The sequence below is a fragment of the Pleurodeles waltl genome, chromosome 10 (genome assembly GCF_031143425.1).
Source record: "Pleurodeles waltl isolate 20211129_DDA chromosome 10, aPleWal1.hap1.20221129, whole genome shotgun sequence".
NCBI classification, from domain to species: Eukaryota; Metazoa; Chordata; class Amphibia; order Caudata; family Salamandridae; genus Pleurodeles; species Pleurodeles waltl.
The window spans coordinates 865,266,366-865,290,793 of record NC_090449.1 but is presented as its reverse complement, the minus strand read 5'-3'; the positions used below and the strand labels follow the sequence as shown (position 1 = coordinate 865,290,793).

The 24,428-nt window shown below is 42.8% G+C and overlaps 1 protein-coding gene across 1 annotated transcript in view; it reads left to right on the top strand.

The window, feature by feature from the left end:
* Positions 1-24,428, top strand: part of ITGA8 (integrin subunit alpha 8) — a 550,523-nt gene that overhangs the window by 140,326 nt on the left and 385,769 nt on the right. The window contains exons 5-6 of the mRNA XM_069211593.1: positions 1,057-1,118; positions 18,329-18,374. Of these exons, the coding sequence (XP_069067694.1) occupies positions 1,057-1,118; positions 18,329-18,374 (108 nt within the window). The remainder of the gene's footprint in view (positions 1-1,056; positions 1,119-18,328; positions 18,375-24,428) is intronic.

Genomic DNA, 24,428 nt, shown 5'->3' with positions numbered 1-24,428 from the left:
TAAGTCAGCCCACGTCAGCCATTGGTTAACTATACTGATAGTGATAGCATTAGGCTCTTTCACAATGTGCACATCGATACACTAAATAGTTCCCTTCAGCAGTAGGGACTGGGTAGGCAAATTGGGCTCTCTGAGTCTTAAAACATATTTTTGCTTTTAGCCAATGTTATTATTTTATTTTTGCGAGGGACCAGCAGCCCTTCAAAAATAAAGTTTTACAAAAACAATGACAAATCAAAGTAAGCATTGACAAAGCCAATAGGATGGCAGTCAACACCAGACCTATTGCCTTTGCCAAAGCGTGGTTTCTCCAATTTGTAAAGCCCTTATCCTGTGCTGTTGCATTGCTATCATTATCATGTATTAATGTAAGTGACATTTCAGTAGTTAGTATTTTTTAGTGAAGCAGAGAGAAAGATTTACGAAATCTGACATCAAGGAAATAATTGTAGAAATGTGCTTTAAGTTGTGATGGCTTTGTAATATTCTAAGAAATTAAGGGGGTTTGTTTGAATGATGAACTCTGTCTGAACAATAAACATCGCAAATATGAAATATACACATCAATAATAGACAGTCCTTAACATATTCATTTTTCTTTACAGTGTGTGAGACAAAATGCAAATGAATCCTCCATTTGAGGGTAGCTTTTACAACGCATTAATCATAAAACATGCTACAACATATAGTCATTCGAAATGCAAAGTGTATATACTGGAACATGCTTTCAATTATTGATACAAATGTTTCTGTTTACATTTCTGTATAGGAAATCACTTAACATGAAGTAAATAATTAATCTCTTTAAAAGTGTTCCTCTTTTTCAAGCATCATAATGTTAATGTTATAGTACTTCTTGTAGAAGCGAGTCCTTTCTAATGTAAATGGTATATAATGTTTGGTCCTAAAGTAGGAAGCTAACTCATGTGCACAAAGTACTTAATATCCTCGTGATGACCATTTCTTTTTTCTAGATGGACATTATAGGGCCCTGTTTTTATACATCTGTACTTGAGACGTCATCCCTCACTGCTCTATATTCTGCTCTCTTTCCAGGCAACCCAGACCCTGAGGGCCAGGGATTCTGCCAAGCAGGCTTCAGTTTAGATTTTAATAAGGTGAGATTTTACCTATACTAAACCTTACTATTGATGACCACCAATATATATCGATGGGAAGAATATCCTTTCATAAAGTATCTAAGTTCATTTAAAAAGATACACACATGTAAACTATAGCTATTTGCTGTAGGAGATGCAGGGTATCCAAAGGAAAAATCTTTTAAGCTTCTATATTCGCATGATGTGTATAATGAACATAGAACAGGTCAATAAAGTTTCACGTGTTGAATTTGGTGAAGTTGACAAACTTTGCAGCACTCCCCACATTTTCTTTCAGGAGAGGCTTTTCACACAAAAATATATTTTTGAAAAAAATGTACGGCAAAAACTTTTTTCTGATCAATTCTCCTGCTAAAACGATGCTTTTTGTAGAGTTATCGTGTGCTAATACACTTGGTCGAGGTTTACTCCTGCAACTTGTTTTTTTAAATTGTGCAGATTTTGTGAACTTCACAAAAATTCCAACTTTGTGCAAGTCTCTTTGTCACTTTTGGAATGAGAAGAGACAAAGAAGTCATAGATTCCTCAAAGGAGTTACTGTACTCCAGGCACGGGTCAAACACCAGCCTATCCTTTATTTCATGGTATCTTTACGGATTTAATACAGTAAGCAAGTAACTATATATCTTGTAATATCACTTCTAAATCAAAGAGGGCCAGTATTTTCTTGTTTCATGATCACAAGTCAGCATTTGTTGTTAGTGCTGGAAATGGAAAACAAATGTACTTTGAAAACCCATAGATTGGGGGTCAAGCTGTGGCAGCAGAAAGAGGGTGAAGCCACGAGGGGGGAAGCCATGAAAGGTGGAGTCTGACAGCCAATTCAAATATTTAAATTCTGCTGCAAAGATAACAACAAGGACGAATTTGTCAATAAATCTGTTCTGGCTTTCCTAATTCGTCACAAGGAGGCCGCGTTTAAATATTGTATAGGGTTAAGGGGCATGCTGGAGGAATCTGTGTTTTGTCTATTAAAAATTTAGACTCTTAAGCTCATGAGCTCTCCACCCTCAGGACCTGCTCCAACGAACCCCCACCATCACAGGAGTTCTGCAACTCACTGGCAACCCACTTCCGTCGAAAGATAGAAGAAATCCACAATAGCTTCAAACCCCAGACCCAGCAGCTGACTACAAACACCCAAGAACCCAATGCTCCATGCAACACCCACCTCCTCAACACCTGGACCCCCATCAACATAGAGGTCACCGCCACCACCATGGCCTCCATCCACTCCGGATCACCATCAGACCCCTGCCCACACCATATCTTCAATAAGGTAAACATCATCATCGCCCCCCACCTCTGCAAAACCATCAACAGCTCCTTTGAGTCCGCCACCTTCCCAGAAAGATGGAAGCACGCAGAAATCAACGCCCTGCTAAAGAAACCAAAGGCAGACCCAGACGACCCCAAGAACTACCGGCCAATCTCCCTCCTCCCCTTCCCAGCCAAAGTCATCAAAAAAATTGTAAACAGCCAACAAACAGCCAACTATCCCGGTTCCTGGAAGACAGCAAGGTACTCGACACCTCCCAATCCGGATTCTGCAGAAACCACAGCACTGAGAATGCACTCATTGCTGCTACAGACAACATTAGGACCATGCTCGACGAAGGAGAAACAGCAGCAATCATCCTCCTGGACCTCTCCGCAGCTTTCGACACGGTATGTCATCACACTCTCCGCACACACCTCCACAACAATGGAATCCGCGACAAGGCACTCGACTGGATCTCGTCATTTCTCTCAGGCAGAACCCAGAGAGTCCACCTCCCACCGTTCCTGTCAGAAGCCTCCAGAATCATCTGTGGCATTCCCCAATGATCTTCGCTCAGCCCCATGCTCTTCAACGTTTACATGGCCCCCCTCGCCAACATCGCAAGAACCCACCACATCAACATAGTTTCCTATGCAGAAGACACTCAGCTCATCCTCTCCCTCACGAAAGACGCTACAACTGCAAAGAACAACCTCCACAATGGACTTCACGCCATCGCCAGCTGGATGGAATCAAGCCACCTCAAGTTAAACACAGACAAGACAGAAATCCTCATCTTTGGCACCAATCCCTCAACTTGGAATGACTCCTGGTGGCCCACCTCCCTAGGAACTGCACCCTCACCCACCACCCACGCACGCAACCTAGGCTTCATCTTGGACTCCACACTCAGCATGACTCAGCAGGTCAATGCCATCTCCTCTTCCTTCTACAACACTCTCCGCATGCTCCGCAAAATCTTCAAGTGGATTCCCATCGAAACCAGGAAAACTGTCACCCACGCCCTGGTCAGCAGCTGATTGGACTACGAAAACGCCCTATATGCAGGAATAACAACCAAACTCCTAACAAAACTGCAAAGAATCCAGAACGCATCCGCCCGCCTCATTCTGGACATCCCACGCCATGACCACATTTCCCCACACCTCAGAGACCTTCACTGGCTACCAGTATCAAAGAGGATCACCTTCAGACTCCTCATCCACGCACACAAGGCCCTCCACAACACAGGCCCAGACTACCGCAATGACAGACTCACCTTCCACACACCCACCCGCAATCTTCGCTCCGCCAGCCTCGCCCTCACCTCCATCCCCTGCATCCGCCGCACCACTGCCAGAGGAAGATCCTTCTCTCACCTAGCCGCCAAGACCTGGAACTACCTACCGCTCCACCTTCGCCAGACCTAAGACCTTTTGACATTCAGGAAATGCCTCAAGACATGGCTCTACGACCAGTAGCTCCCCCCCTGCGCCTTCAGACCCTAACGGGTGATTAGTGCGCTCTATAAATCCTTGATTGATTGATTGATTGATAAGGTAGCATAGAAGGTTATTGTGCCTTCTGCAAAGCATATAGTGTAGCATGCAGATCTCAGGTTTGTATTTTATGTAGAAAGGTAAGTGAGTTACTGCTTTTGACACAGAAATCAGTTTGTTAACTGAAGTTCATAAGTTGCATTCCTATTTTAGCACAATGAGCTATGGACAGGCATCAAAGAGCTGCGTGAAAACTTCCAGGCAGGGTTTTAGAATGCTATTTTATGTTTGTTAATCTGAAATTATTCTATATTTGCTAAAAAAAAGGGTTAATTTGGATAATAACAAAGTCTTATGAGTACAGGCATTCCCATCTACTGTTACATTTTGAATCCTTCCTTTGAGTTCCTTCTCACCATACTCTCCTAACATATAATGCCTACTAGAATGGAATATACGTGACTCCTAAACCTTATACCCTTCATTGTCTTATTTAACATTTTATGGAAATTGATTCAAACACTCCAGTCAGCTCCCTGACTCCCTAAATTAGGACTAGTAGTGTTCTAAAAGAATTAATAAAAAATACATTAGCAAGTCGTATTTAAATCGTTATTTGTGTAATTATTCATACAGGTAGATATAGGTAGATAGAGCTGACGTTCAGGGGGCATGCATATCTCCTAAGTACAGGGACTGAAAAAAAGGCAAAAACATCCTTCCACATCATAGCTTCTCTTTTGCATTTATGAAGCTGTAAGCTGTTTCCTTTGTTTTCTTCTTGCATTGGCATTTATCTAGCAGGTTGCAGATAGCTCCCTGCAAGGATGACATTCAAGCAATAGGAGGGTTAATTTTGTGCATCCATCTTAAAATGAAAATAAGAACCCCACTCTTCACCTGCCGGTTGGTCCTTTCAATAGAAAGTAGCGAGTGAGTGTTGCTTGTACGGAAAGCAGACAATTTGTTTGTGCTGCTGAATGTGTGACATCGCTGACAAATAACACCGGGACAAGTTCAGTGTATTTCACTGGGGCTAGTCCGGATCCTTGATCCAGCTCAGTAATAGCTGCTAGACCCAGGATCCGGATAGATTCCCCTAATTTCCTGCACAGCCTGATGGTTCTAAGAACTTGGTTAAAAAAAAATCGATTTTGAAACACAGCAGATCCACAAATTAGTAAAAAGTTTACAACTGAGGACATCAAAACATAGCTGGCCCATAAAGCTAATAGAACATTACCTGTAACACCTGAACACTTTGCAGGCACAATACAGAAACGCATGTGTACCTGTTTCTGAACCCTCAGGGCATATTGGTACTAAAGTGGCAGCTTCAAACACTTATTTATCTCCTTATGTGCTATGGATCCAGCGGTGCAGATTTTGCACTTGTGCAAACCCAGTGAGTTATTTCCACATTTGCCTGGGTTATGTTCCTGTGTAAATGAGCAAATACGCTCTTCCATGCACTGTTACAGATGTGGGTGCAGGGGAAGCAGAATCAAGTGACACAAACTGATGTGAAGAGGAGCACAGTGTGTCTACTGATGATGGCACTTGAGTGCGGGCACCGGGGCTCTCGGGCCCCTAAGTCATCGCTTTGTAGGTGAGTACAGACACACACTGCACTAGCCTGAGGGGGGATCACCTTCCCTCCTCAAGGGGTATTAAAGGCAGACCAGTAGTTCTAAACCACTAGCTTAGCTTTCATTGCTTTTCTGTCTGTAGTACCTGCTGGAGATTGTCCTTGTACTGGAGACCGCACATATTATATGTAATATGGCACATTGTCCTTGTCTGTGCTGATTGTAACCAATGGAGGGTGCTCCTGGTACTGACAATAACATTACACCAGGTGCCCCAAACATTAACAAATGTGGTGATACCCACTCTAATATCAGTCCCACAAGGGAACAGGCGATTGAACAGTTTTGAAACCATGATCCATAATTTGTAGTTTACTCTTTTCCTTTTTCCTGAAACATCTATTAAGTGGCAAGCAAAGCTAGAAAGTTTTACTTGGAAGATGTAAAATCACATGAGAACGTCTAAAACATGAACTCATTCAGTCACATTTCTTTGAGAAAACCCTTGGTGACACAAATAACCCTAGGCATGTGCGATGAGAAAGACTGTAGTTATTGTGACGGAATGAATCTAAAAAATGCTAGGCTTAGACAGTCTGTTTCCATTAGACACAAACAAGTAAAGAGTGTTTGTTTGTGCTTCAGGATGGTTAAACTTTATGGGCTTCATCAGATAAATGTCGAGATATTTGTTTTATTGTGCGCATCTGTGTTCTCAGTGTTCTATGAGCACAATCATACACATGACATTTTAATGAACATTTTTAGAGATGGTACTTTAAAGGTTTATTTAAACAATTTGGAGGTTGCACAAATTAAATTGGGGGGTCACATGCAGTGTGAGTGTAGCACATCAATCACTGGAACTCTATGTTTAAAGAATTATATTTGAGACATGTAAAGTCAAAATTAACTTTTGCACTGCAAGAATCTGACTTTGAACATTCGTGGAACTGTAAGCCAGTTGAGAATAAGCGTCTATGTCCATTCAAACAGTAACTAAAACACATCCGTCCTGTGGTTGGATTATGAGAACCACTTTTGTTCACTTGTGCATCACGGAGAACTTGGCTACTTGTGCAGGCATTTGCTATGGTGCTAAACCCTTTCTTTTCTTGAAGCATAGATGGTCTCATCCTGCAAAGGTGCACTGTATCAGGGATCACTGCAAATTTTAGATTTTAAAAAGAGCAACCACGATTCAAATGGGATAACCTAACTATTAGACCTAGCAGCCTCAGGGTGGCATCTCCTAACTTTTTGCCTGCCTCCCCCCACCTTTCTGACACTGTTTTTGTTGGTTTTAGGACTCTGCACACTTTATCACTGCTAACCAACACTAAAGTGCATATGCTCTCTCCCTTAAACAAGGTAACATTGGTTCATACCCAATTGGAATATTTGATTTACTTGTAAGCCCCTAGTAAAGTGCACTACTGGTGCCCAGTGCATGTAGATTGAATGCTACTAGTGGAACTGCAGCACTGGTTGTGACACCCACATACGTAGCCCCTTAACCATGTCTCTGGCCTGCCATTGCAAGGTCTGTGTGTGCAGTTTCACTGCCACTTCAACTTAACAGTTAAAAGTACTTGCCAAGCCTTAAACTCCCCTTTTTCTACATATAAGTCACCCCTAAGGTAGGGCCTAAGTAGCCCAGAGGTCAGAGTGCTGTGTAGGTAAAAGGAAGAACATGTACATGTGTGTTTTGTATGTCCTGGTAGTGTAAAACTCCTAAATTTGTTTTCCACTTCTGTGAGGGCGGCTCCTTTCACAGGCTAGCATTAGGGATACCCTCATATACTGTTTGAGTGGTAGATTCTGATTAGAAAGGGGTAACCAGGTCATATTTAGTATGGCCAGAATGTTAATACAAAATCCTGCTTGTTGGTGAAGTTGGATTTTATATTACTATTTCAGAAATGGCACTTTTAGAAAGTGAGCATTTCTCTGCACTTAAAATCCATCTGTGCCTTACAGCCTGTCTCCAATCCACATCTGGCTGGGCTGGTTGACAGCTCCCTTGTGCTTTTTACCCAGACAACCACAAACACAGGATACTCAGTCACACCTGCAGTCATCTGCATACTGAATAGTCTTCCTGGGCTGGGATGGTGGAGGGCCTGACACTTACATTTCAAAGGCTAGTGGCCTGCCCTCACACAATGGACTGCCAAAACCCCTACTGGGACTCTGGCAGACAGACCTGTGCTGAAAGGGGTCCTTGTGCACTTCAAAAGCACTCTTTGAAGTCTCCCCCACTTTAAAGAAATTTTGGGGTATGTAAACTGGGTCCCTGACCCCACCAGATCTGACACTTCTGGACCTGAACCTGCAACCAGTCAAGAATAACTGCCTGTCTGCCCAAAGGTCTCACCTGGACTGCTTGCTGTGAAGGACTGCTGCCCTGCTGTTGCCTTGCTGCCCTCCAACTTTGAAAAGTGCTCTCCAAGGGCTTGCCTCCTGTTTTCTGAAGTCTCAGGGTCAAAAAAGACTTCACCTCTTCAAGGAACTCCTTGTGTTGCAAACATCGACACACAGCCTGCCAGATACGACGCACAGCCTGCCCTGTGATGAGAAAATCAACGCACAGCCGAACCAGAATTACGCAGCCCAACTTACTGAGGGAAGATCGATGAAACACCTGCATTGCAACCGGAAATTTGACGTACAGCCATACCTGATCGACGCACAGCCAATCCAGAATGACACAGCCCAACTTCCTGAGTGAAGAATCGATGCAGTGCCTGCGGTGCAACAGAAACTCCAACTCATTGCCTACCGGATCAACGCAATGCCTGTGACTTTGTCCCACACGCCCAGGATTTCCACACATCATCCCTAGGTATCAAAGAGAAACCCGCATCTCAGTGAGGAACCAAGACTGTGCCCTGGAAATCGACGCAAAGCTCCTTGCAGCATGGAAAGAAACAACACATCTTCTGTGCCGTGCTGGAAATTCTGACGCACACTTTAGTTTTCCGTGCATCTCCTCCTCTGCAGTCTCCTTGCATGTAATTTTTGAGGCAAAACAGGTACTTTGTGAAACCAAGAGACAACTATTGATTTCTAAGATTCAGGACGCTTTTTTAATCTTGCCATAGTGATATCTTAATTTAACTTTAATTTAACAAGATACATATCTTATATTTTTCTAAACCTGTGTGGTGTATTTTTGTGGTGTTTTCACTGAATTACTGTATGATTTATTGCACAGGTACTTTACACATTGCCGTCTAAGTAAAGCCTGACTGTTCAGTGCCAAGCTACCAGAGGGTGGACACAGGATAATTTGGATTGTCCTTGACTAGGATTGTGGTCCCTATTTGGACAAGGGCGTATGCCTCTGCCAACTAAAGACCTCATTTCTTACACTAACCATGAATGTTTGAAACATTCCAGAATTAAAGCTGAGTACATAGAAATATAAAGCTTCACATCCATGACTGATAAAGTGTGCAAACAACAGTTTTATTTTAGTAGTTTATATCTTTAATGATAAATAGAAAGCCAGTAAGTGTGATTGTAGGAAGGTAGCCTCTTTCTAGCCTTGTTACCCCCACTTGTAGCCTGTTTGTGAGTATATGTCTGGGTGTTTTAACTGTCTCACTGGGATCCTGCTAGCCAGGACCCAGTGCTCATAGTGAAAACCCTATGTTGTCAGTGTGTTTGATATGTGTCACTGGGATCCTGCTAGTCAGGACCCCAGTGTTCATAGGTTTGTGGCCTATAAGTGCTCCCTGTGTGGTGCCTAACTGTATCACTGAGGCTCTGCTAACCAGAACCTCAGTGTTTATGATCTCTCTGCTTTTAAAATTGTCACTGCAGGCTAGTGACTAATTTTACCAATTCTCATTGGCACACTGGAATACCCTTATAATTCCCTTGTATATGGTACCTAGGTACCCAGGGTATTGGGGTTCCAGGAGATCCCTATGGGCTGCAGCATTTCTTTTGCCACCCATAGGGAGCTCAGACAATTCTTACACAGGACTGCCACTGCAGCCTGAGTGAAATAACGTCCACGTTATTTCACAGCCATTTTCACTGCACATAAGTAATTTATAAGTCACCTATATGTCTAACCCTCACTTGGTGAAGGTTAGGCCAAGTTACTTAGTGTGTGGGCACCATGGCATTAGCCAAGGTGCCCCCACATTGTTCAGGGCAAATTCCCCGGACTTTGTGAGTGCGGGGACACCATTACAAACGTGCACTACATATAGGTCACTACCTATATGTAGCGTCACAATGGTAACTCCGAACATGGCCATGTAACATGTCTAGGATCATGGAATTGTCACCCCAATACCATTCTGGTATTGGGGGGAGAATTCCATGCATCCCCGGGTCTCTAGCACAGAACCCGGGTACCGCCAAACTGCCTTTCCGGGGTCTCCACTGCAGCTGCTGCTGCTGCCTACCCCTCAGACAGGATTCTGTCCCCCCTCGGGTCTGGGCAGCCCAGTCCCAAGAAGGCAGAACAAAGGATTTCATCTGAGAGAGGGTGTTACACCTTCTCCCTTTGGAAATAGGTGCGAAGGGCTGGGGAGGAGTAGCCTCCCCCAGCCTCTGGAAATGCTTTGATGGGCACAGATGGTGCCCATCTCTGCATAAGCCAGTCTACACCGGTTCAGGGATCCCCCAGCCCTGCTCTGGCACGAAACTGGACAAAGGAAAGGAGAGTGACCACTCCCCTGACCAGTACCTCCCAGGGGAGGTGCCCAGAGCTCCTCCAGTGTGTCCCAGACCTCTGCCATCTCGAATTCAGAGGTGTTGGGGCACAATGGACTGCTCTGAGTGGCCAGTGCCAGTGACGTCAGAGACCCCTCCTGATAGGTGCTTACCTCTTTCAGTAGCCAAGCCTCCTTTCTTAATAGCCAAGCCTCCTTTTCTGGCTATTTAGGGTCTCTCCTCTGGGCTATTCCTCAGATAACGAATGCAAGAGCTCGCCAGAGTTCCTCTGCACTTCCCTCTTCGACTTCTGCCAAGGATCGACTGCTGACTGCTCCAAGACGCCTGCAAAACCGCAACAAAGTAGCAAGACCAGCAACATTGTAGCGCCTCATCCTGCTGGCTTTCTCAACTGTTTCCTGGTGGTGCATGCTCGCAGGGCTGTCTACCTTCACTCTGCACAGGAAGCCAAGAAGAAATCTCCTGTGGGTCGACGGAATCTTCCCCCTGCCAACGCAGGCACCAACCTTCTTCATCACCGGTCCTCTGGGTCCCCTCTCATCCTGACAAGCATGGTCCCTGGAACACAGGAGCTGGGCCCAAGAGTCTCCCACAGTCCAGTGGCCCTTCTGTCCAATGTTGGTGGAGGTAAGTCCTTGCCTCCCCATGCCAGACAGCAAACCTGTGTACTGCGTGATTTGCAGCTGCTCCGGCTTATGTGCACTTCTCCAAGGATTCCTTTGTGCACAGCCTCGCCTGGGTCCCCAGCACTCTGTCCTGCATTGCCCAACTCGCTGAGTTGGACTCCGACGTCGTGGGACCCTCCTTTGTGACTCTGAGTCAACTGCTGTCCTCATATCTTCTAAGTGCCTGTTCTGGTACTTCTGCAGGTGCTGCCTGCTTCTGCGGGGGCTCTCCGAGTTGCTGAGTGCCCCTCTGTCTGCTCCTCCAAGGGGCAACATCCTGGTCCTTCCTGGTCCCCAGCAGCACCCAAAATCCTCAACTGCGACTCTTGCAGCTAGCAAGGCTTGTTTGCAGTATTTCTGCCTGGAAACACTTCTGAAACCTCCAGCTCGCCGTGGGACATCTTCCTTCCAAAGGAAAAGTTCCTAGCCCTTTTCGTTGTTCCAGAATCTTTGGCTTCTTCCACCCGGAGACAGCCCTGTTGCACCTTCATATGGGGTTTAGTGGGCTTCTGCCCCCCATGGACACTTTCGTGACTTTTGGACTTGGTCCCCTTCCTTTACAGGTCCTCAGGTCCAGGAATCCGTCTTCAGTGTTTTGCTGGTGCTTGTGGTTCTTGCAGAATCCCCTATCACGACTATTGTGTCTTTCTGGGGTAGTAGGGTAACTTTACTCCTACTTTTCAGGGTCTTGGGGTGGGGTATCTAGGAAACCCTTACTGTTTTCTTACAGTCCCAGCGACTCTCTACAACCTCCCATAGGTCTGGGGTCCATTCGTGATTCGCATTCCACTTTTGGAGTATATGGTTTATGTTGCCTCTAGACCTGCGTCTACCTATTGCATCCTATTGTGATTCTACATTGTTTGCACCACGTTTCTTACTGTTACTTACCTATTTTGGGTTTGTGTACATATAATTTGTGTATATTACTTACCTCCTAAGTGAGGGTATCCTCTGAGATACTTTTGGCATATTGTGACTAAAATAAAGTACCTTTATTTTTTGAATCTGTGAGTATTGTGGTTTCTTATGATATTGTGCATTATGATATAAGTGGTATAGTAAGAGCTTTGCATGTCTCCTAGTTCAGCCTAAGCTGCTTTGCCATAGCTACCTTCTATCAGCCTAAGCTGCTAGAAACACCTCTATTCTACTAATAAGGGATAACTGGACCTGGCACAAGGTGTAAGTACCACAATATACCCACTATAAGCCAGGCCAGCCTCCTGGTGATGATTTAAGAACATTTTGAATTTTCTCCTGTTGACCTGATGTTGGCCTCATCCTTAGTGACCAGATTTTGAACTGGTAACTCCGCCCCCATATTTACGGATATTGGGATCAATGTCTAACTCTCAGGAACAGTTACCTGGTATTAGGATATGGGCACTAGTGTCCCCTCCCAAGATAGGATTTGCTAGGGGAAGCAGAATTTCTGTACCCAGTTCCATCTGTTATTTCAGATTTATTCTCAATGTGTCTTTCACTGGGAGTCTAGACCTGTGCAAAGCCTTCAGCAAGAGAGAGAGACTTAAGGTAGAACTACATGTCAACCACTTCTAACTCATAGAAAAACTGGCACTCAGTGGATGAAATGTCTGCACGTCTGGCTCCTAAAAGAAGGACACAAAGCACCACCCAGAAGTCTGCTCGCAACTTTAAAGGGTGAGGAGACAAGAAAGTCAATGACATGAGTGGCCCTGATGATATGGACACTTCATATTAATTGTACGTACTGATAGGACAGTAGTGGAAGTTCTGATTACCAGGTGATTGTGCCTGGTTTGTAAACAAAAAAAAAGAGGGAACCAAGAACTACTTTATACATCGAACCAATTTAAAAGAAAATGGAGTTGAAGGAATACATGAATTCACCCAGGGAACTCTTAAAGAAACAGAAATTCAGATACAATCTGAAGAAACACAGCACATGTTTTGCCACTGCCAATAAAAACATTTGCTAGTCATGATAATGCTCACTTTAGATGGGAGGCAAGCCTAATTTAGTGAGGCTATCAGTTCTCACGTTGTGCTTGTGGTTGCCTGTGGTGTGCATTGCCACTGACCTTTGGGACGGAGACTTATTTTTCATTATCAAACTTTGAATCAGAGGAAGAGAGTGAAAGACAAACAAGGAAGAAAGAAGGCAGGCAGGAGAAAGACAGGAAACAATAACAGAGAGAAGACAGTGATCAAACAAGCATCTCCAAAGCCAATAGGCCTTGGCTGTCAGACCTCTGGTTTTCGCAGTGCTTTATTTTGTCTTAGGAGCTGCCAATGCTGGTTTGTCAAACATAACACAATGCATTAAACAATGGCCGTCTCAGATGCATGTGCATCCCCAGTGGCAAGCTTTAAACGCATTTTTGGAAAGTTTATTTCAAATTCTGACTCCCACACATGTTTTGCCAAGGTGTTGGATTTTGGAAGCCAGAGTAGAACCGTGATTTGTAGGTACTTGGACCCATATTTATACTTTTTTTTTTGCCACATTTGCGTCATTTTTTGGCACAAAAATGGCGCAAACGTACAAAATATAATTGTATTTTCTAAGTGTGCACTGCTTTTGCGTAAAAAAATGACGCAAATGCTGTGCAAAAAAAGTATAAATATGGGCCTTGGTCTGTTCCATACAATATGAATTGCTCTAGCAAAATAACATATCATAGCCTTTACTAGGAGGCAATGAAAAAATGTGTCTCAGTTTTGCTGGCCAGACTCATGCTCCAAAAACACTTATTCACGAAATAATCAGAACTGGGTGGAACTTGCTGAGTTTCACTTCATGGAATTCTGTGGAGATACATGAAAACTCTGCAACATTTTGTGGAGTTCTGCAACGGGCTGAAATCAGCAGGTCATGCTCCTCGTGTTGATTTTTAACACGGGAGCTTGTTCCAGTCTAAAAACTCAGCTCAAACAGCAACACTCTGCATGCTAGAGGGTGCTGCTGCTCTAGATGATTTTGCTGCAGCTCTCATAGATTTTCTACTCAAATGGCAGCTTTCTCACTGCATTTACAGTGAGAAAGTCTTATTGGGTGCCCCCCGAGTGACTGAAAATCACACTAAGGGACTCCAATTTTTACTCTTGCTTGCCAACTTATCATTGGCGAACTGCACATGAGAAAAACTTCACCATGTGGTGGTTGTTGAAATTTGGCTGGAATTCCGTAAGTGTAACACGGAGTGGCCAAAATTCCACCATCTCTGCCAGTGGAGTGCAATTCATTGTCCCTTCCTAGAAATAATATGAGTACACATAAAGTAAATACAGTTACTCTGTTCTTGCTGCATTACATGTCCTCATTATGCATCTTGTACCCTGTACGTCTGGTGCACCTGTGTTCCATTTAAATCACTACCCAGAAAGATTGTTGCCCGTGTACACCCTGAAATGTGTTGGGGCTGGAGCCCATGGATATACTGGAGACCCTGGATTTACTGAAAATCGGGGCCCTAAGCACCTCATGGTCTGTGCACTGAGAGATTAGTGCCCTCATAGGCCCTTAGAGACCTACTATGCAACATTGCTGTCTATACGCATCTTGATAATTTTTTCCTGAGATGTTGGTGACTATATGCACCCTGTGCACTGATCTTTCTCGGATGGCTCCTCATAGCATCTCATAGCTTTTAGTGACAAATCTGTACACCCTGAAAACTTCAGTTTAAATGCCTAGTCACCCTGGGTGTATGATGAACTCTGACCACTAAAACTGGTGGCCTTGTAGCTACATATATCCTAATAACTGCTCCCCACTTTACATTTTCATGCTCCCAATCTGCCCATACCTACATAAGACTTCCCCAAGATACTAATGCGCATGCATATTTCAAAGAAGGCAGAGCCCTCTGAAGATCTGCTAGTCCGTCAAAGGGCCAGCCATTTAATTGTTGAATTTGAACTATGTATTTTCTCTTATGTAAGCTGATTACAGATGGTTGAAATTAGTAATATATAAATTAGAAGACACTGTCCATTATGGTCTCCCACTGTAGGTCGCAAATTTCGAGACTGGTTGTTTCTTTTTTATAAATGAAACATATTGTGTAGCAGTGCACTATAGGACAAGAATAGACATCTTATCTCTAATGTATTACTGCATGATTTGTAAATAGTTTCTGTGATCTTTTCAATTTAGCAAACATTCTGACTTTGCACACTTTTCTCAATGGAGAGAAGGATGTTGCTGGTGCCTCTTTGCAGGGGTCAATGTGTGCTAAAAACGATGCTCTAAAATAATGGTCCCAACTGACAAAATAATCATACATTTCCTTGTGTAGATTTACACTTACGTTTGTATTAAAGTAAACATGTTTGAGACCTTTTAAAAAAAACACATATTGGATGCTGCAGCAGTCATATTTCCAGGAATAATTCTATGACGATATTCAAGGTAGGAATGGGTCCTGGCAAAGTTTGTGAGTACTTACAAACTCTCAAATCTTTGGGTGTACACCAAATTTCCGTGCTACTCTCTCCCCACACAACGAATCATGTCAATTTTGCATCTAAGTGGAACGTTAGTAGTGAACACATTCCCTAGTTAATCAGGGCCTGTTTCAAGTATGAAGAAAGTGAAGGTAATCTGCATTTTAAAGGTGTCTGGAAACTAACTGAACATGCAAGAAATGCATTATGCAGTGAGATGAGGCCTTGACTATGTTGAAATCATTACTTTCTTGATGTTTGATTAACACAAATTTGGCCCTTTAAGCTCATATTAATATAATAATAAATGTGGCTTGTGATCTCAGAGCGATGAACAGTGTTCTTTTATGAATTAGAAGGGTGAACGTGGGGCCCTTAGTTTTATGATTTTTATCGTTTTGTAATAAGATTTTATTTAAACCAAAAGGAAAATGCACATTAACTCCGAACTTATATGTAAATACATACTGGCATCTGGTATAACATAAAAGCATACAATGGGTGGTTAAACATGTGCACAAAAAATACACAAGGATCTTGAACTCCTTTTCTACATATTAATAACAATTTCGATTCATCATTTTGTACTGGAATTCAATTAGTTTGCCCACTGTATGGAAGGAAGTTTGCTAAACTGAATTTAAAGGCAATTAATCATGCTATATAGAGAACGTACATTCCAGGATAAGGCCCGCGCAGGAAAAATTACAGGAAGTTAGAAGAGTGGGATGAGGCACTCGGGGAGTGAATGAACTGATAACAAACATTTTGACTGGCTTTACTCAGCTAGTTCATCAATCCTTACATGCCACATCCACTTGCAGTTCCGCTCTCATACACTGTGCTGTTGCAGTGTGATCCAGATACACAGGACACGATTACAATTAACATGTCATTTAAAAAAAATGTTTTCGTGTACATGGAATTGTGTCTTCAGGACCCATGGAGTGTAGTCACAGCAAAGCACATGATTGTAAGTATTGTTCACGTTAAATTCTGACATTTGTACAGTCTCTGAATTTGAGGTACCATCCTATGTAGATTTTGTACTTCCTCAAAATAGTGACACTGCAACTTTTGAAAACTTTCTCTCTGCAGGACTCGCCATTGTTCTTTGTGTTTAAAGGTTGGCTCAGATACAACCATTGGTGAAAAACTAAACTTAAGCAGTCCTATTGAGAAAGATTGTTGGGGAATTGGGCACAATTTAGCTTCAACACTGTGTTGCCACCTGTGAACATACGAGCTCCTTGGACTCTGGATTGATGCCAGCTTTTAGTAATGAAAATTTCACTCTGTATGTGTCCCAGTTGGCGGATCAGCAGTTGAGTTATTTGATGTACCTTATTTCAGTGCTTATAGTGTAGCAGACCAACGTTTTTCATAAGAACCTGGTGCCGAAAAATGCTGAGGCACGCCTGACGCCATCGCTGCCTAGCCGTAATACACCTTATGCTTCATTCTTTCGCCACCCTCCACTTCCTGTTTCGTTATCAGTTTCTTTTAGGTTCTTGTTCATACCTGCTTTCTCCAATTGTCACTGTCTTCCTGTATTTCTCTTCCTCCTCTCTTCCTCCTTCTTCTCTTTTCTGGCATTCTCTCTCTTATCCTGGGTCAAAATTTGATGATGTAAAAAAAGTCCAAGTTTCCAAAGATGAATGCTGGTGCTGGCTACTAGCGACCGTCAACACAATTATGCACTGCCTTATGTTGCAGCAACGTGTGACACGATAAGCTGGTAGCTTTCTCCTCTAATCTTTGAATTGTTGGATGTAGTTTACTAATCAAGTGCCAACATTGACGACCGACATATTTTGGCAGAGGTGCCATTTAGATGTATCGGACATTAAGCTGCTAATCAATGTCTCATAAATTGCAGGGTGCCTCAGTTGTTGGTCGGCTCCCACATTTTTTACATTCATTCTCAAGGACATCTGGTGGGTCCGGACAGTGTCTTTTCTAAAGGTCATTAGTGTCATTTAGATGTACCTGACATTGGCCCTGATTCTGACCTTGGCGGACGGCGGAGGCCGTCCGCCAAGGTACCGCCGCCAAATGACCGCACCGCGGTCAGAAGACCGCAGCGGCCATTCAAACATTTCCTCTGGGCCGGCGGGCGCTCTCCAAAAGAGCGCCCGCCGGCCCAGAGGAAATACCCCTGCAACGAGGACGCCGGCTCAGAATTGAGCCGGCGTAGTTGCAGGGGTGCGACGGGTGCAGTTGCACCCGTCACGTATTTCAGTGTCTGCAAAGCAGACACTGAAATACTTTGCGGGGCCCTCTTACGGGGGCCCCTGCAGTGCCCATGCCATTGGCATGGGCACTGCAGGGGCCACCAGGGGCCCCGCGGCACCCCCTACCGCCATCCTGTTCATGGCGGGTTTCCCGCCATGAACAGGATGGCGGTAGGGGGTGTCAGAATCCCCATGGCGGCGGAGCGTGCTCCGCCGCCATGGAGGATTCCCCCGAGCAGCGGAAAGTCGGCGGGGGACCGCCGACTTTCCGCTTCTGACCGCGGCTGAACCGCAGCGGTCAGAATGCTCGTGGGAGCACCGCCAGCCTGTTGGCGGTGCTCCCGTGGTCGGTGGCCCTGGCGGCCACCGGCCGCCAGGGTCAGAATGACCCCCATTGTCTGCTATCCAGATATCAAGGGCCATGTGAAACCTGTAGGCCTTTGTGCTAAGTGGAACAATCACAATTATACATCTGAGGGATCTTAACCACCAATGCAGAATTACAATATGTACCTATTCTTTTAGTGCAACACACTTTATCTAAAAAAATAAGATGCACAATTGTTTTTTTAACAAATTTTACGCTAAACAGTTGTTTTGACTCATCACAACTGCTAAATTCACAAGTGAAGCTGTCTGTGCCTTGTTTTCAAGTACTTAAGCCGTTTGACTGTTAGTTCTAGTGACGGTTATGGACTCGTTTAACTGACTACTTTTTTTGGTTGAGATATACAAATACTTCTTAAAAATATGGAACATAAAAATATATTAATTCAGATTACTTTTAAAACAGCATTTTGAATCTTTATTTTTCTACTACCTCACTTTAGGACGGGGACCTGGTAGTTGGTGGACCAGGCAGCTTTTATTGGCAAGGTAGGTCAAGTGCTGTACTGTTTTCAATTTGAGAAGTTTGTCAGTTCTTTTAGTTTCTCATTTGTCTTCCTGTAGGTGGTGAAAACATATGTCTTTATAGCTGTCATGCATGACTTGTGAAAATGTTCTTCTTTTACTAGCTGATACAAAGGAGATGCTAGAACCCCCAGCTTCATATACCTCTCCCCACAATCCCAAAGGGAAACTCACCACCAGAAACACAACCAGTCTACACAGGTACACATAGTATGCTCCACTCCACCTGTGCCTGTGTCATTCTCACTTGCCATTCCTACTGAATGCTTCAAGACACATATAGAATAACGGTCTTGGAGGGCTTGTGAGCTTCTGTTATTCACCCACTTCTGCAATGGAACGACTTCCTTGGATTAGGTGTTGCTTCCACTGAGGCGTTACTTACTACTCAGGAAGTTCTAATACTTGTGATTGGGAAGGTAGCAGAAAAACAGACTAGTTGTGTGCTCCATAGGAATAAGGGTGTACAAAGAGATGTAACAAGAATATGGGGGAGCAACATATGCCCACGGAGTCACACTTGGAGTAAAAGAATGGAATAGTACGTGGAGGTACAAGAGGGAAGGGATTTCCCGAAAAAATTGGGGATGATATTGAAAATTTGGAAGCATAACTGACACCCTTCAGAGGATACTTCACGGACATGGAAGGATGGGCAGTGGTTGTAGGAGACGAACATTCATACTCTTTGGAATGGCACATCACTTTTGTTCAAATGTGTTGCATGTGTTGCTATGTGTCATAAAAAATATCACATGGTACAGATGAAGGCTGAGATGCGTGCAGAGTCCTGATACTACAATCGAAGACTCTTCAAGGGATTGCCATGGTCTCATCATTTGTTGAAGTGTTAGTTTTGTAACCTGATGAAAGCACCAGTAGAATATATTTTAAAAAATGATATTGAACATGAATTTTAAATTTAAGTCCCAGAAACAGTGTACGGACTTACCACATTATAACAAAAGTGCTTCTATCAAACCTCCATTATTCAGCATGGTCTCAAATTCAAAAAGCAATTTAGAACATTTAAGTGTAATGCAAATTAAAGCATTCACTACAACAAAATACTTACGGGTCTTTGGGGATTTCCCCTCATTAATACATTAGCATCCACTAAAATGCAGTCAAAATTGTGTCATTTAATGTAAGTCTGTGCAGAGAACTGGCCTTTGTACGTCCCAATGTGGAATCACCTGCAATAGGTTTGGAGCAGCCTGCAAAGTGTGGGTATTCACAAACCTTTTGCAGATATTTCCCAACCTGAAAATGCAGGGAAATGACAGCGTAGATAGAAAAAAAGTTAAACAGCAGAAATGCACTTATACGTCCTATAAACACATTTTGAAATGTTTATGCATGTGAGTAATTCTGTGAAGATGTGTCTGGCCTACTCCTAGAATTGTTTGTGAAGTTTTGCGAAACTGGAGGTTGCTCCAAACACAAAGGTTACAATGTGGGACCAAATTTCCGAAATTCTTCAGCAAGTTGCTTGAGTACTGGGCCCCTTAGCTTTTCAAGTAGCAAGTTTTATCTGTTCGCATATATTCATGGAAATGTATGTAATGTTTTCATCATTTTTTACATAAAACGTGCTTAATTGTGACAAGAAATACATGCAAGAAACCATTGAATAGACAAAACGCCTATGAAGTCCTTTCAAAGGAGTCTAGTAGTCGATAGTAACCGCATAAATAATAGTTACATGCTGCAGATGGCTTCGGTCAGTTGTGACATTATGATCCGTGTGTGCCATCACCAGCATCCTTTCAATGCTGAGAGCTGTTGCCAAGTGACCTGCGTTTGCACTGGGATGCTTGCAATAAAACGCTTTGGCGGAAATGCTAATCAGGGTTCCTTTCCTGCACAGTTTTGGTGTCATTGACCAAAATAGAGAGTGTTTTGCAATCCAGCTTTGAAGGGGTCAGACAAAAAGTTGGAGAGTTTAACTGAGTTCTGATGAGAAATGGAAAGAGATAGTGGGATTCCAGAGGCAGAAAAAGGCATACTTTTTGCATAACATAATGTTCCCACTTGGTGAGATCAAAAGTGCAAAACAAGAAGCGTTAAAGTTTTTTCACAAATCTATACTAATGTCCCAATGCTACAGAGTGTTTTGTATTGCACTTAGTGTAAATAGAGCAAGCAGAATTTAGGTAGCACGTAGTGTGCCGAATCGTGAAACATTCTTGACTGGTGCTATTTCATGTCCTTGGTGGTAAATTAGGATAGTGCTTGCTCCAAACATCTTTAATCACCGTGTTGACAAAACAGGATTCTCGTGGTAGTAACCTGTTGTAAGAACATCTGTGCATATTTGATGTGTGGCATTAGGATCCGGAGGCCTCCAAAACAGCCCACACTCCCCCCACCAGGAATACACGAAGCAACAAGCTTTTCTCGTTGGAAGAAGTTTCTTTTATTTTTAAAAAGACATATTTCAAAACAACTCATAACTTCAACAAGCCAAACATCAATAGCAAGTATAGCAAGGTTAGTCAATAAAGAAAACATTTTTATTTACATGTTACTGAGAAATTCTTGTGACCATATGTGAGCATAACCAATCTGACAGGATCCCTTCCTGTCCTGAACCACCATTTGGACCACACAGGTGACCCATGTCTCACCTGTATCCGTAGGAGGGACGGTTACCCTGACTACACAGTACCTTGTCCTCCAGTTTCGGGTTCCGCCCCCCCCCCCTCCAAACACCAATCAGCCCCGGCCGCCGCACACAGAAAAAGAAGGACTAGCCTTTTTGGGGGTGCCTTTAAATAGCCCCCCACCAGTATGCGGCAGCCGGAACCAGCCCACAGCGAACGTCGGCCCCACGCCATGCCCCCGCAGGACTGACTTCTGCCCTAAAGCCTCACGAGGCGTCAGGGTGGAAACCCGGCCGACCTCAAGCACCCCCGGCGAAATGAAAGGGGGGAGTGCCCCAGGGCCTTGTAGGCCCCGCCTCCTAACGGGCCGTGCCCCCCCACTGCGGTGCAGGCGCATTTCCCTTAGTTGAGGTAGTGATATGTTCTGTTATTTTTTTGTACTAATGCGTTTTGTGCTGCATTATTGCAATGTGATTTTGTTGGTGTGTAGTGCAGTTTTTGTGCTGCGTTTTTTGCTATTATTTTGTTTTGAGGTAAAGTGTAATGTTTTAATTGTGTTTTATGCTGCTTTGTATATGTTAATATGTTCTGTTGTGTACTTTATGTATGTCAACAAATGCGAATTCATTTTAAGCCAAAAGCAGCACATGTTTTGGGTGTTCATGTGACAATCATCTATTTACCACTCTCTAAGGTGGGAAGATAGTGCTGCTCTAGTCTTTCAACTACTTCAAACATCAGGCCAAAACTGTAGCAGAGGCTGAGTCTTAACTTAGCGTTCTAACCATTACACAATGAAACAGCATCCAATACTGAGTTTAATAAATAATATGCGATTACTTTCATTTCGTAAATTAAATCAAGATAAAAAAGCAGAGTAGATACCTTATTGATTTGAACATTATAATAAGCAGCAGTAGCATTAACCACCCAAACTAGCATGTCATAAAATGAAACCCGCAAATGAGTCCAATTAGGCGTGTCTTAATTCTGCTTTTCAGCACTGACAATTGGGAGCGCGGAGAATCCTAAATTTATAAAATCTTCACAACTATTAGGATACCCAGATGGGGAGCTTTGCAATGAGCGGGTGATAGAGAAACTGCAGTTCCAAAGTCACAACAAATTTTCATGAACTTAGTACATTTCAGGAGTCATTAATGAAAGTTGTAGTTACATTTTAGAAGTTTTATTTAATCATTAGTTCTCAGATTGTTTTCTTTATTAATCAAGCATAAATTACAGAACATAGCATAAAGCATGTGCCATATTCTGTTCCTTATTCTATAATTCTAAATCAGGAAAGTACCTTGAAGTCAAGTAACTGCTGAAGAGTTTCTTGAAGAAAAACATTCAAGGCTCAGCAATAGAAAATCATAGGAGTTAGAGAGTATCAAGCAATGTAATATAAAGTAGCAAAAAGGAACAAGAGTCAGTCTAGCAAGTGAAGCTATCAAACTCATAAGAAGTAAAGTATCAGCCTCTTTAGAAATAATGAGCAAGTCTGAGAAGTCTGTGAGTGAGAATCGTTCTCCTCTGCCCTTTCCCCGGGACACTTTGATATGAAATACAATGATACATAATTGTTAACAATTTCTTCAGATAAAGTATTAGATCAGCCAATCAGGAAACAAGAAAACCGTGAGACAGGAACAATTTCTGCCCAGAGGGCAAGTTTAAACAAAGAAAGTTCTGAATACATGATACATTTTGTACAAGATTTTAACTGTAATGCAACATCATAACATGTTATCAGATGCCTAGGTCTCTGAGAGAAAAAACATTCACGTGAGTTTAAGCATGATTACATTAAGTCGTCTCTTTTCATTCTATGCAGCCTCGGAGCTGCTCAGAAAAAAAGTAAAATTGCTGTCCTCTCAAAATGCTGCTTTAGTACTGTGGGCGGGTATCACCGGGGATGTTAATTTATTATCAAAAGCAATCCTCATTAAAACAACCAGTGGCAGACAGCAAGCACTCTTCCAGTTAGAGTGTGGAGAAGCACAATATTTTACCATTGTTTATGTGAGGGTTCTGCCGCCTTTGTGACTGTGCTAAGACTCAATAAAAATGCAAATTATTTAATGTAAGATTGTGTCTAAGGAGGGGCCGAAGTTGCATTACGTCTTCTTTTTCCAGAATTGTAAGAGGAGAACAATTTTTACAGTGATAGCTTTTGCAAATGTGTTGTGCATTTTTCACCTGCACCAGGGTTGCTAATATTGTTACACTGAAATAAATTTACACCAAACCGTAAGAGTCGCATTGTCATGGAGAAAAAAGAGCAACTCATTGGAACCATTTATTTCTTATCACAACTCTAAAAGTGGGATTACAACCCTGTAAATATAGCATGTGCATACATAGAAAATCATACATATGTACATTGTTAATTCACTATAAAAAATCAAAACACCACTTATCTCAAATGTAAGACTGTTCTACATACACTTAAAGACACACATAACACACTGCATGTTCCAAACACACCGACACATACATAGCCCACAAGACAGCTTTAGATACTGTTTGGCTCCACAAAAGTTCACAGCAGAAGGGTAACCAGCGTAGCCCAGGAAAGTAATGCATGTCAGGTGTGTATTTCCTCCCTCAGGTGAATCCTGTTTCTTTCTTCTTTTCAATTTGTAAGTCTACATAGATTAGGCTGAGACCTCTATCTACAGTATGTATAGCTATATGTGGAGGATGTATCCTTAGAATGTACCCATAAAATTACTTGCAATAACTTCGTGGTTTCATTTTACAGTTTTACATTTCCACACATTTCCACAAATAGGTGTAAGTTTAAATCTATTTCTTTCTAAATTTCCGCCCATAGATTTATTTTTCTGTATTGGGCTCAAACCACATAGTATTTGTTATCCCATGTCCCTTGTACTACAAAATCCTTCAGCACTGCCATTATCAACAAAACTATTCCTACTAACTGTCTTGCAGTAAGATACAATCGGTTTTTGGAACTTGTATTTTCTCGGGTAACTTAAAATGCAAATCAGACTAAGAGTAGTCTTAGGCAACAATATGAGAATTCCTTTGGTATTTGGACCATTAATTTAAAATAAGGTGGCCATTATACACCTCATGTTATAAATGTGGCTCAATCATCAATTTGTTTAGAAAAATAATACAGTTTTCACAAACTTATTCTTATGAGAATTGAATCATCTTCTAAAGCCCCAGAGAAGTTTGAAATCCAGTCCTAATGTATGTATGCCCATCATGACCACATTTGCCCAACACAAATACATGTGCTGTCATGAGCATAGAGCAGTCCTTGACTTTAAGCCATACTTCTGTCCATTGGTGCACATTCGATGCCATGGCTACTTGCTCTGAGACGAGACAGAATTCTCTGAGCACACGTTTTATGTGACTACTGCTATCTGCTGTC